Here is an 11848-nt window from a genome sequence, read left to right on the forward strand (position 1 = left end):
GAGAAATCCAAGCCTAGTCTTAATGGTTGCCCCTTGTAGGTAACTTTTCATTTTTCCCTCAAAAGGAATTTGAATGAGATTCCCTCAAAAGGAATAACCTACATGTGATCCGAATTTCAGAACAGGAAGAGACAAATAAAACCACAGAGAAAATTGTTGAAGATTTTTTGGAAGAGAATTTCCCTGGTATGATGAAAGATGAGAATATATCCATTCAGAAAGTCCAATGAACCCCAAACAGGATAGACCACAAAAGAAAATCACCAAGACATATCATCATCAAACTCACCAAAACCAAAGACAAAGAAAGAATCATGAGAGTCGCATGGGAAAATCACTTTAAAATCCAAAATGTTTGCCACTTGTAAAGATTCAAAATTGCTGTGCCCTCGATCACTTTAAATATCCAAAAGGGCCACCACTTGTAAACATTCAAAATGGCTGTGTCCTCGGTCACTTTAAATATCCAAAAGGGCTGCCAAAAGTAAACAATCAAAATGGCTGCACCCTCTGGACAGGGGAAAGACAACAGCTCAGGTTGTCTCACTCCTTGCTGTTTCCCTTCCTAGTCATAGGCCACCAGCACAGTTGTCCCTGCAGACCTTGGTGACCGGGGCTGATCTTTAGATCAATTCTCAGGTCCCAACATCACTTGGAAATATTCAGGCTGTTGGTCCCATCAGAGTAGTTGACAGTCTCCAGCTCCGACTGTCTCTGTACTCACTGTTTTCGTTCAGGTTTTTCCACTAATTGGTGCCTAATCTACTTCTGCAAAGTTCCTTTCAAAGCTCAGGGTTCCAGGATTATCTTCTGTATATCTGTCAATTGGTTTTTCTTTTCTCTGTTGAAGAGGAATAGGCTTGTCTGCCTATTCCTCCATCTTACTGGAAGTCAAGATCTATTAGTTCTTAGCAGTCCATGGTACTTTCAGCATTCTTCACCAGTACCACAACTCAAAAGCATTGACTCTTCTTCGATCTTCCTTACTCATTGTCCAGCTCTCACATGCATATGAGGCGACTGAAAATACCATGGCTTGTGTCAGGCGCACCTTAGTCCTCAAGGAGACATCTTTGCCCTTCAGCACTTGAAAGAGGTCTTTTGCGGCCAATTTGCTCAGTGCTGTATGTCATATCCTGACTTCTGTATAGTCATGTACAATCACTGTTTATGTTGAAAAAAGATATTTGTAATGATTAAGTCACTAGTCTTGCAAAATTCTATTATGCATTCATTTCAGGCATCATTTCTATGACCAAGGCCATATTTTCTAACTACTGATGCTTCTTTGTTTCCAACTTTTGCATTCCTATCACCAGTAATAATCAATACAACTTGATTATGTCTTTGGTCAATTTCAGACTGCAGAAGTTGGTAAAAATCTTCAATGTGTTCATCTCTGGCTTTAGTGGATGGTACATAAATTTGAATAATAGTAGTATTAACTAGTCTTTCTCATAGGCAAATGGGTATTATCCTATCACTGACAGTATTGTACTTTGAGGGAGATCTTGAAATGCTTTTTGATGACAAATGCAACACCATTCCTCTTCAAGTTGTCATTCCCAGCATAGTAGACCATATGATTGTCTGATTCAAAGTGACAAATACCAGCCCATTTCAGCTCACTTATGCCTAGGATATCGATCTTTATGCATTCCAATTCATTTTTTGACAACTTCCAATTTTCCTAGATTCAAACTTTATACTATCTACATTCCAATTATTAATGAATGTTTGCAGCTCTTTCTTCCCATTCCATTTTGAGTTGTGTCACATCACCAAATGAAGGTCCTGAAAGCTTTACTCCAACATCATTAATCACTTGGGAGGACGCAGATCTTCCCCAGTCGTATCCTGAGTGCCTTCCAACCTGAGGGGCTCATCTTCCGGCACTGTATCAGACAATGCTTTACTGCTATTCATAAAGTTTTCAGTGGTCAAATTTTTCAGAAGTATATGGCCCCCTCCTTCTTTGCAGTATGTCTTAGTCTGGAAGTTACACTGAAACCTGTCCACCATAGGTGACTCTGCTCTTTTGAAATACCAGTGGCACAACAACATGGATGCCACCACAGTACAACAAACCAACAGATGAGTGCTGGCAGAGTGTAAGAGTGAATGATTAAAAACTCTTTTGCAGAAGAGGAGAGTAAGAAAATGTACATGAATCAACCCAAAACTAGTTGGAAGGGAAAAAATGTGTCTCCTGAGAATACATATAAAAAATGGCCCTTTCATTAGTTTTCCATACTGAATTCTGGTTCCCTGTATAGTCCAGAAAACTTCAAGGAAAGAACTGTGTCTAATGCGATCCAAAGTAGGAAGCACTAGCCCTAGACAACTGGCAGATGCAAGCACAAATCCTATCTGGAGGAAGTCTGCTTTAACCTAGGCTTCAACAAAGCTTCATAGATGACTTTCCAAGAAAAATGGGCAATTTACAAAAAAAAATTATAAAATCACGTATGTAAATGAGGTACCATGAGTAGAAAGAGACCCTGAAGTCTAAAGATAATGAATTTCACAGACACAGAATACAAAAAATACCTATGTCTCATATGCACAAAAAATTAAGAAAGTACCTTGAAAATATGAGTAGGGGATAAATACATTTGAAAAATAAACATATAAAATAAGCAAATGTAACTTCTATAAATGAAGATATTATAGAAATTAATTTGCATGTTAGACATAAGCTAAAAATTTAACTAATGAGCTGGGAAAATAGATCTAAAGAAGTTATTAAAAATGCAGCCTGGAGAAATAAAGAAAATGTCAAAGATAGGTTAAGAGATATGGAAGAAAGAGTGAGGTATAACATATTTAATTGGAACTTCAAAAGGGAATAATAGAGAAAATGGATAAGAGAAATATTTGATTAGATACTGGCTAAAATTTTTCCAAGAATTATTGAAAGATACCAGTTTTCAAATCTAGGAAGCCCTTCAAATCCTAAGCAGGCGATAAAAAGAAACCAGTGCTCTAATAACACATAAATGGAACTGCCAAACACCAAAAAAAAGCAACCAGAAAAACTATAGAGACATTAAAAATATCAGTGGTTGCCGTGGGTTCAGAGGATGAAAGGAGAGATGAATAGGTGAAGCACAGGGCATTTTTTAGGTCAATGAAATTGTGCTGTATGATACTATAATGATGGACACATGCCATTATGCATTTGTCAAAACCCATAGTGCTGTATATACCACACAAAGAGTGAGCCCTAATATATAGACTCAAAAATTATGTACCAATATTGGTTCATCAGTTGTAAAAAAGGTACTACACAAATGCAAGATGTTAATAATAGAAGACACACTTTGCAGGGGGTAAGAAATGTGTGGGAACTCCGTACTTTTTATATTTTTCTATAAACCTAAAAGTGACCTAATAAATAATCCATATTTTAAAGAAAAAAAAAAAAGGTAGCCAAAAAAAAGAATGAAAATAATCTTAAATGGAAGGTTTCAGAGTTAAGGAATGGTAATTGGAGATATAAATATGTGGGTAAATTTAAACAAGTATTAAATGTATAAAATAATAATGTTTAATTTGTTAGGTAAAGCTATAAAATTGCCAGATAAGAGATTATAAATTGGGAAGGGGTGATCAGCATTAAAGTATATAAGGTTCTTGTAAAAAAAAAAAAAAAAAAAAAAAAAAGAGGGTAACTTTTAAAAGAATAAACATTGACTATATAATTTCCAAACCTTATTCAAAAAGAAGACAAAATTGGGGGTGGGGAGCTGGGAAGAAATAGGAAAAAAAATGAGAAAAAGAGAAAATACATGACAAGATGGTAGGGAAAAATCCAAATATATAAGCAATTCTGCAGTGAAAATAAACTACATCCAGAAATATCAATATAAATGAATTTTAAAATCATAAGCAAATAAGGAAGTTACAGAAAAATAATATACAATGTTTCTTTTACATAAACTGAAAAACAAACAAAAAACAGGAAAAGTAAAATAATATACGCTTAGAGATATTTTGAAAAAGAGGAATCTCTGGTTGGAAAATGTTTTCTGGGAACTTCTCTGGCTCTGGTAATATTCTTTTTACTTTGATTCTCTCTCTCTCTCTCTCTCTCCCTCTCTCTCTCTCTCTCTCACACACACACACACACACACACACAAACACAGAAGTTCATGTACAGGAAAATATTTCTGGACAGATATACATGAAACTGGTAAGTTTTGTCCTTGAGGAGGAAAACCAAGGTTCAGAGATAGCAGGAAGACTTATTTTTAATTGCATACCCATATATATATAGATAGATAGATATAGATATCAAAATATATGTACATTTATATTGTTACAGTAACAGAAAATGAACACCAACATATTATTTTATCCTCTTAACATAACTATACATATAATATAACCTAATTATAAAGCACCTCATTGTTAAATGCATTCAGGTACATAATACAAATCAAATCATGTCCTCTCTGAAATTATGCTAATTTCTTTAGCATCCTTGATACCTCCTAGCAAAGGGTAGACAGAGCCTGAGGTTGGTCTCTAACATGCTTGCTGACTAACTAAAATATGGGAAATCTATAATGTACTATGCTACTATGATATGAGAACTACATCATGATTCTACTCTAGTTTAACAATTTTTCAGGCTCTATCTGATGAAATGTTTGTACTGTAGATGCAAGCTGTCTGTTAGTTTGAACTAGTCAGATTTCCTGGGAGCAGAGTCTATTTATATAATAGTTTATTACATTTATTCAACAATAATTAAGAAGCTCCTATAGGGTCACTATGAGACAGAATTGAGTCAATGGCACTGGATTTATGTTTTTTTGGTTTATATGTTAGCCATTAAAGATACAAAAAAGAATAAAATTTTTTTGACCTTAAGAAGCCTATTGATAAGTAAAGAAGGCAAGTTAAGTATGACACAATTAACTGTATGACAGAATATGGAAGAAGAGTAATAAGGAAAGTTCAGAGTCTTATAGAATATATAGGAAGGGAATGTTTAAGAATACATAGAAAGGAAAAGAACTTGAGCTTTAGAACTATAGCTAAATGAAAAAATATTTAATGAGAAAAGAACTATTGAGTAAGGCTATATAAAAAGTATGATTAGATATAAAATAGAAATTTTTTTCATATTATTTTTAACAGGGAGCTAATAAAAATCCAACATGCAATGCATCTTTCCAGCATAAGCTGACGTAGTGCTTTACTAGTAACAACTTTACAAAACAAATAAAATAAATCCAGTATCAGGGATCCAGCAGATTTAAACTAAAGTGTCTTTTAGTTTCTTTTTAATTCTCAGGTGAGCAAAAAAAAAAAAAAAAAAAAAACCTATGAAAAAATATTGCATAGACATACAGATATAACACAAAACTATCAGACATGTAAGTAGCAATATTGCTTACTGATCAATAGCTAAGACTTTGGCACACCTGAATTTGTGCCCTAGCTTTGCTACTTAGTAACTTTTAAGATCTTGGAAAGTACTTATCTTCCTAAGTCTCATTTTCCTCATCTGTAAAATGAGGATTAGTTTTAAAAAATCTTATAGTTCATAGAGAAGACTAAATGAGTTAAGGTATTTAAAACATTTTTGTGCTGCTTTGCACATCAACTATTAGGGATTACCATTGTATCTCCACAATTTAGTGAGCAGAAAATTTACATTTACAACCTATTATACCTACTCCTCACTTCCTATCTCATTATCTGATATTTTGCATTTATAAAAATAGTAAAAAATCAACTCTCTGACTATTTTGGGCATTTATGATGTAGTCAGGCAGTAATAAACATCAAGGTATGAGGCAAGAGTAACACTGGCTGTGATGGTTAAGGTTATGTGTCAACTTGGCTAGGCCATGATTCTCAGTGGTTTAGCAGTTACGTAATGGTGAAATTTGGCAGTTATGTAATGGTATAATTCGGTAGTTATGTAATGATGTAATCCATTCTCCATTTTGTGATCCATTTTTGCATAATGTCACCTTTTGTATAAGGATCTGGTCTTTGGAACCTAATTATGTCACTAAGTGAAGTGCGGATGTATTGAGTTTGTTTTTACCTATTCACTGGGAAATGTGTCCTCAGAATATATGAAGAGATCAGTTTCTTCTAGTCCTACTTAATAACTCTGATTCTGAATTAAATACACTTTAATAAAAAAATTATTGTTCAGGTCTAACAACCATTATGGTATTCAACTTAACTATTTTTAAATGCAGTTCTCTAGTAAAGTACTTAAAATTATAATCAGACATTACCAACTACAGCATTATATCCAAGTATAGAGCAGTAATGGAAATATATTCTTAAATTATGTTGATTCTAGCAGAATTCTACCTAATTAGAAAATATTGTCATTAAAACTATTTAACATACCACAAAACTATGTGAACTGTCTAATATAAAGTCAATAGAAGAACTAGGAAAATAACTATATTTCTTTGTCATAGTCCAGTGTGTTCAGTAAAATAGTAAATACTAATGGTATCAGATATAATTACTATGTTGTACACATAATCCCACAACAAGTTTGTTTAGAGCATTTTCCACAAGCTGTTCAATGTAAAAGGACAATGAAGATGATTTTTACTATATATTAACTGAAAATTTCAGAGAAAACTTTAGTTGTAAAACAGTATCAAGTCCAAAAGAGACAAATCTGGGAAAATTTATATGGAGACACTCTGAAAAATATTAATAGGCACAAGACAAACTCAAGTGGAATATTGAGCAATAAATTTTAGACATACAGCATAACAAGGTTAATGAAAAGAACACAGAAAACACCCTATGAAAGAAAAAAATGTAAAGCTTTTATATAGGAAGACTTATTCAAAGATTATATAAGGTTTTAAACAGCCTATGTTTTAAATAAAGTATCATATATATTATTAATAACTACTACAAAATCACTTAGCAGAAAGTATACTTACAGAGCAATAAAGAAATTTATCCTGGTGTGCTCATTTATAGTAAATTTAGCCCTCTTGAAATAAACAAAAGTCATAGCCAAAAGATACTATAGGGAATAAAGTTAAAAATTAATATTAATGTTTTATTCAGTAAAACTACATTAAAATAGTTAACTTTCAAAATTTCTGATGAATAATAAATATGTTAAAACAATAAAACATTATTTGTCTTTATTATATAATTACCTATTTATTTGAGTACTTATTTTTTGGCTTCCTATATCTATGTGAACAATGAGCCATTTGTTAATGATAACAATGATAAATTTAACAATGATAAATCTTGACTATTTATCAAAATTAAAACTAAATGAATTCTTACATTTTATTGCCAATATTTTTTAACTGAAAACTCAATTTTTTCCCTAACTTTAAATGTCAAACCTATAGAGAAGCTGAAATAGTAAAATAAATAACCATACCTTTACCCAGAGTCACCAATTGTTAATATTTTGCCATATTTGTTTGATATCTATGATGTATGTACATGTACATGTGTATTCATGCATATAGATATATTTTTTTCTAAACTTTCTTAGTTGCAGATATCCATACTCACTTTTTAAAATGATCTCTAATCAGAAGTTAGAATAAGTGTTTTAAATGTGTTATTAGAAAGATATGTCTAGTATGATATTAGGACTTAATGTCAGGTTCTGACTATTCAAATTAAAAACAACTTCTAATCTTAATGTACTAAACTCCCTATCTAAAAAGTATATTCATCTCATCTTCACAGGCTTGGCCACAGAGATGATTCCAAGTTTTCAAGGTAACTTCCAGTTGAGTACTCCTGAAATAGTGTTAAGAGGTAGTACTCTTGATTAGTTATTTTTCAAATACTGCCCCCTCCTGTCCAACAACTTTAATTTCAATGATGCATTTCAATTCAAAATATTTGTTTTAAAAAATCTTTGAAACTCCACATGAACTGGTATTTGATGATTTTAAGGCATTATTGTTAATTTATCAAAGTATTTGTGACATTGTGATTATTTAAAAAGAGCCCTTATCTTTTAGAAATACATCAGGAAATATTCTCTAACTTTGTAAATGTTTGAAATTTTCCAAAATTAAAAAATAATCTCCAATTTTATCTTTGCCAGCTTAATTTTGAAATAGAAATGTCTGTATCAATACTGGGAGCTCTGGTAGCATAGTGCCTAAGGCATTTGACTGCTAACAAGAAGGCTGGAGGTTCAAACCCACCAGCCACTCCTCGGAAGGAAGGTTGGGCAATCTACTTCCGTAGTGATACTGCCTCGGAAACCCAAGGAGGGGTTGCTATGAGTTAGGTCTGACTCGACGGCACATAACAACAACAACAACGTATCAATACTAACTTAATTAGACTTTAATCATAATCTAGCCTTCTGTTCATTCCCTTTTTAGTAGGTTGCCACAATATTGTATAATATGAAGTAAGGCTGAGTATTCTAATTTTTCTGCATAGTCTAAAATGACATTTACAAAGCTGTCATCTTGACTGTTCAGGTAATTTTAAAGAGTATAGAAACATCACTGTTCCTAGTATGTAAGTCGGCAACATGATTTTCTTTTATGAAACACTGATATTTAAATAAATAATGTTAAACTAATTCAACCTTACAAGATTATTGGGATGTTTTATCTAAATTACTTAAAAAAATACTAACCACTGATCTGTATAACAGATTTAGTGGGGTGAATCTCAGAATCTTTTCTCCACAGCCTAATGAAAGATTGTAATTCTAATGAAAATAGACTAAGTCTATACTGATTCTTGCTTTCAATTAAACAAATATGAACTAAAGCCCATTTAAATCTAATCAACAATATTCTACAATTCCTTGAGTATAACAAAATGGATCTACAGTGTATGCTAATTTAAAAAGTTAATGTGTAAGGATTCTAGTTTGAAGGAGGAATGCAGGCTAATTCTTTTCCTAACTTTAATTAATAAGAAAATTCTTAAACGGTCTCCTGAAAGTTCTGATGGATAGTGATTTTCTTGTTACCAAATTTACCTTGTCTGCAATTTTACAGCAGCAGTCCATCCATAAGAAATCTTGAATTAAATCGTCATCTATAACAAAAGATAGCTATCATTTATCTTTTAAAAACAGAACGTTTCTTTTTGAAAAGTTAACTTCTATATAAGGAGATTATAAATAATGCTTAGAGATCAAAGACAAATGGATGTACCAGCACTATCTAAGGTGTAGATTTCAGTTTTCTGGTGTATTTACCATTGCAAGCACTGTACAAAAAGCTATCACTTTATTCTTCGTCTTCCCATGTGATTTGCCTTAATATATACCTCAGACTGGAGGGGTGGTAGAAGTGTTTAGCACAGTGGCTAAGGACTGTTAACCAGAAGGCTAGCAGTTCAAACCCACCAGCCACTCCTCAGAAGGAAGATGGGGCAATCTACTTCTGTAGTGATACTGCCTCGGAAACCCAAGGACGGGTCGCTGTGAGTCAGGTCCGACTCGACGGCACATAACAACAACAGTACCTTGAGAAATGCATCTTGGAACTCTAGACTAGCTCTTCATTCCTTTCCCAAATCAATCTTTAACAGGTGGAAATGGAATGTGATAAAAGAAATTAACTCAGTTTTTGAGAATTAATGACTTAATGAATACTATTTTCTAAATATGTTTTACTTTTACTACTCCTTTCTCCTTTTAAGATCCAGGGTATTTTTTAGTTTTGTGTTCTTCTCTCTGCCATTTATCTCTGTTTCATTTATCTATTACTTGAACATAAATGAAAATATTTATGTAAAAAGGTTCAGTTCATTAACAATTTATAATTAATATTTAACTTTGGAAAACTGGGTATTGGACAAAAAGATCAACAAAGAAAAATACCGTAGAAAACGCAGGTGTAAACATTTATTGCAATTTTCAAGGGCTAAAATCTATTGGTAGTTTTTAGAATATAGCCTGGAAAACTGGCTTTTTTTTCCATCATTTTAAGTTAAATAACAAGGCACAAGTTCTTTATATTCACTTTTATACCTAGAAAGTTCCTAAGGCGCTCTGGTGGCGTAGTACCTAAGGCATTTTACTGCTAATCAGAAGGTTGGAAGTTCAAACCCACCAAGCAACTCTATGGAAGGAAGACAGAGCAATTGACTTCTGTAAAGATTTACCACCTTGGAAATCCAATGGGGGTCACTATGAGTCAGAAATGAAAGTTCCTAGAACTAATTTTCTGAGAATAATCAATTTCTGAAACATTAATTCTATTTCTTAAGTGACCTAAAATGGTAGTAGAGCCAAGCATTTTATTTCTCATGATCACTTAAAAGTATTTAAAAAGTTTATGGGTAATAATTTTGTTCTATCCTTAATAAAGAAAGGGAAACTTGTATTAACAACACTTCAGATCCTGATAAGAATATCTTCATATCCCAGTATTTTTCTACTTACATACCTTATTTTTTTTCCTTGTAATCTCATCTGCTCATCTTGCTTTTCTTTAAATTTTAACAAGCTTGTTCCTCTCTGCCTTTTTTTTTTTTTAAGACTTCTGTTCTCTCTGTCCAAAGACTTTTGTCTCCAACTCACTCACTCATCTTAGAGGAAGACCTTCCTCTGCAAAGAATCCTGTTATAAGGATCTACCAGACTCTGCTTTCTACCTGACTGGATTGGTTCACACAGATATTTACCAATACCTGTAATCCTACCCCTTTTCTAATTAATCAATTCTACCACTGTCACTGTCTACTTTACCATCCTACCTAAACAACAACAAAAACAAAATTCCTTCTCTTTCTTGCCTAGTAGGATTACTTATAAAGAAATTTCCTTTTGGCTATTTGTAAAGAAATTTATCAGACAAGTAGCATTGTCTCATGATCTGAATAAATTCAAACACAATTTCATTATAGACGCATAATGATAAAGGATAGTTAATATTTTTAGACAACATTCCAAGGTGTAATACTAAAACTTCTCTTCAGTGACCAATTTTCTTGTTTGCCCTATTAAACACTGCTAAAGTCTCAGGAAACCCCTCAGGCCTGGTCAAACTGAGTCAGTTGGCCTACCTAAAACTTTATGTAGTACTTTACTTTAGGTCAAATAAAACTCATGCTAGGAATCTGAATTACCCAAAATTTACATTTTACACCTGGATCTAAGTAGAGCTAGATAAATCTTAATTTTTAATCCAGAAACAAACAAACAAATAAAACCCCAACATTACAAAAAAAAGATAAATGAAACAAAAACAGATAAGGTCAAAGATAGGAAACTGACAAAGAAAGTAATGTCATCCTCTTCGATTATTATGAAAATAGATCTTTACATTCTAATTAATACTTTATAGTTACCAGTACTACAACATTTTAAACCTACCAAATAATTTAAAGAAAGCAGTCATTTCCTGACGCTGTATAACTAGACAAGGTTCTTTGGGGCGTTTAGATTTGTTGTTATTATGTACATTTTTTTCAGATGCTTGACAACTATCTTTAAAAATAGGGCGCTTCAGATTAATGGGTCTTTTAGGCTGATGTGATCTATTTGACCCTGATTTTACATGAACAGTGACAGTAGGTGGTGTCTCACAACACATCTGATTGTGCCTCATTTCGGTTTCCCCAGATTCCTGTAAAATAAAACATATAATTATTTATCATACTCTTATTCATTTCTATATAAAAACAACTAACTGAATGACATTACAAGAGGCATTCATATAAAATATTACTGAAATAGCTATTAAAATGTTTTGACAGTGACTCAGATGAGAAATTACTTTTACAATATAGTGCTAGGAAAATCTGTGCTTCCTTTGGGTAGTTGATATACTTCCTCCCCTACACCCCCCAAAAAAACCAAACTCACTGCCATCAAGTAGATTCCAACTCAC

The 11848-nt window shown here is 32.6% G+C and overlaps 1 protein-coding gene across 1 annotated transcript in view; it reads right to left on the minus strand.

The window, feature by feature from the left end:
- SPDYA (speedy/RINGO cell cycle regulator family member A) overlaps positions 1 to 11566 on the minus strand; it is a 62297-nt gene extending 50731 nt beyond the window's left edge. Inside the window, exons 1-3 of the mRNA XM_007938819.2 lie at positions 11332 to 11566; positions 8987 to 9045; positions 6942 to 7027 (exon numbers count right to left, since the gene is read on the minus strand). Coding sequence (XP_007937010.1) covers positions 6942 to 7027; positions 8987 to 9045; positions 11332 to 11566 — 380 coding nt within the window. The remainder of the gene's footprint in view (positions 1 to 6941; positions 7028 to 8986; positions 9046 to 11331) is intronic.
- Between the last annotated feature and the right edge of the window lie 282 nt (positions 11567 to 11848).

This window comes from Orycteropus afer, unplaced genomic scaffold, assembly GCF_000298275.1.
Source record: "Orycteropus afer afer isolate SDZICR_OR568_19922 unplaced genomic scaffold, OryAfe1.0 scaffold00054, whole genome shotgun sequence".
NCBI classification, from domain to species: domain Eukaryota; kingdom Metazoa; phylum Chordata; class Mammalia; order Tubulidentata; family Orycteropodidae; genus Orycteropus; species Orycteropus afer.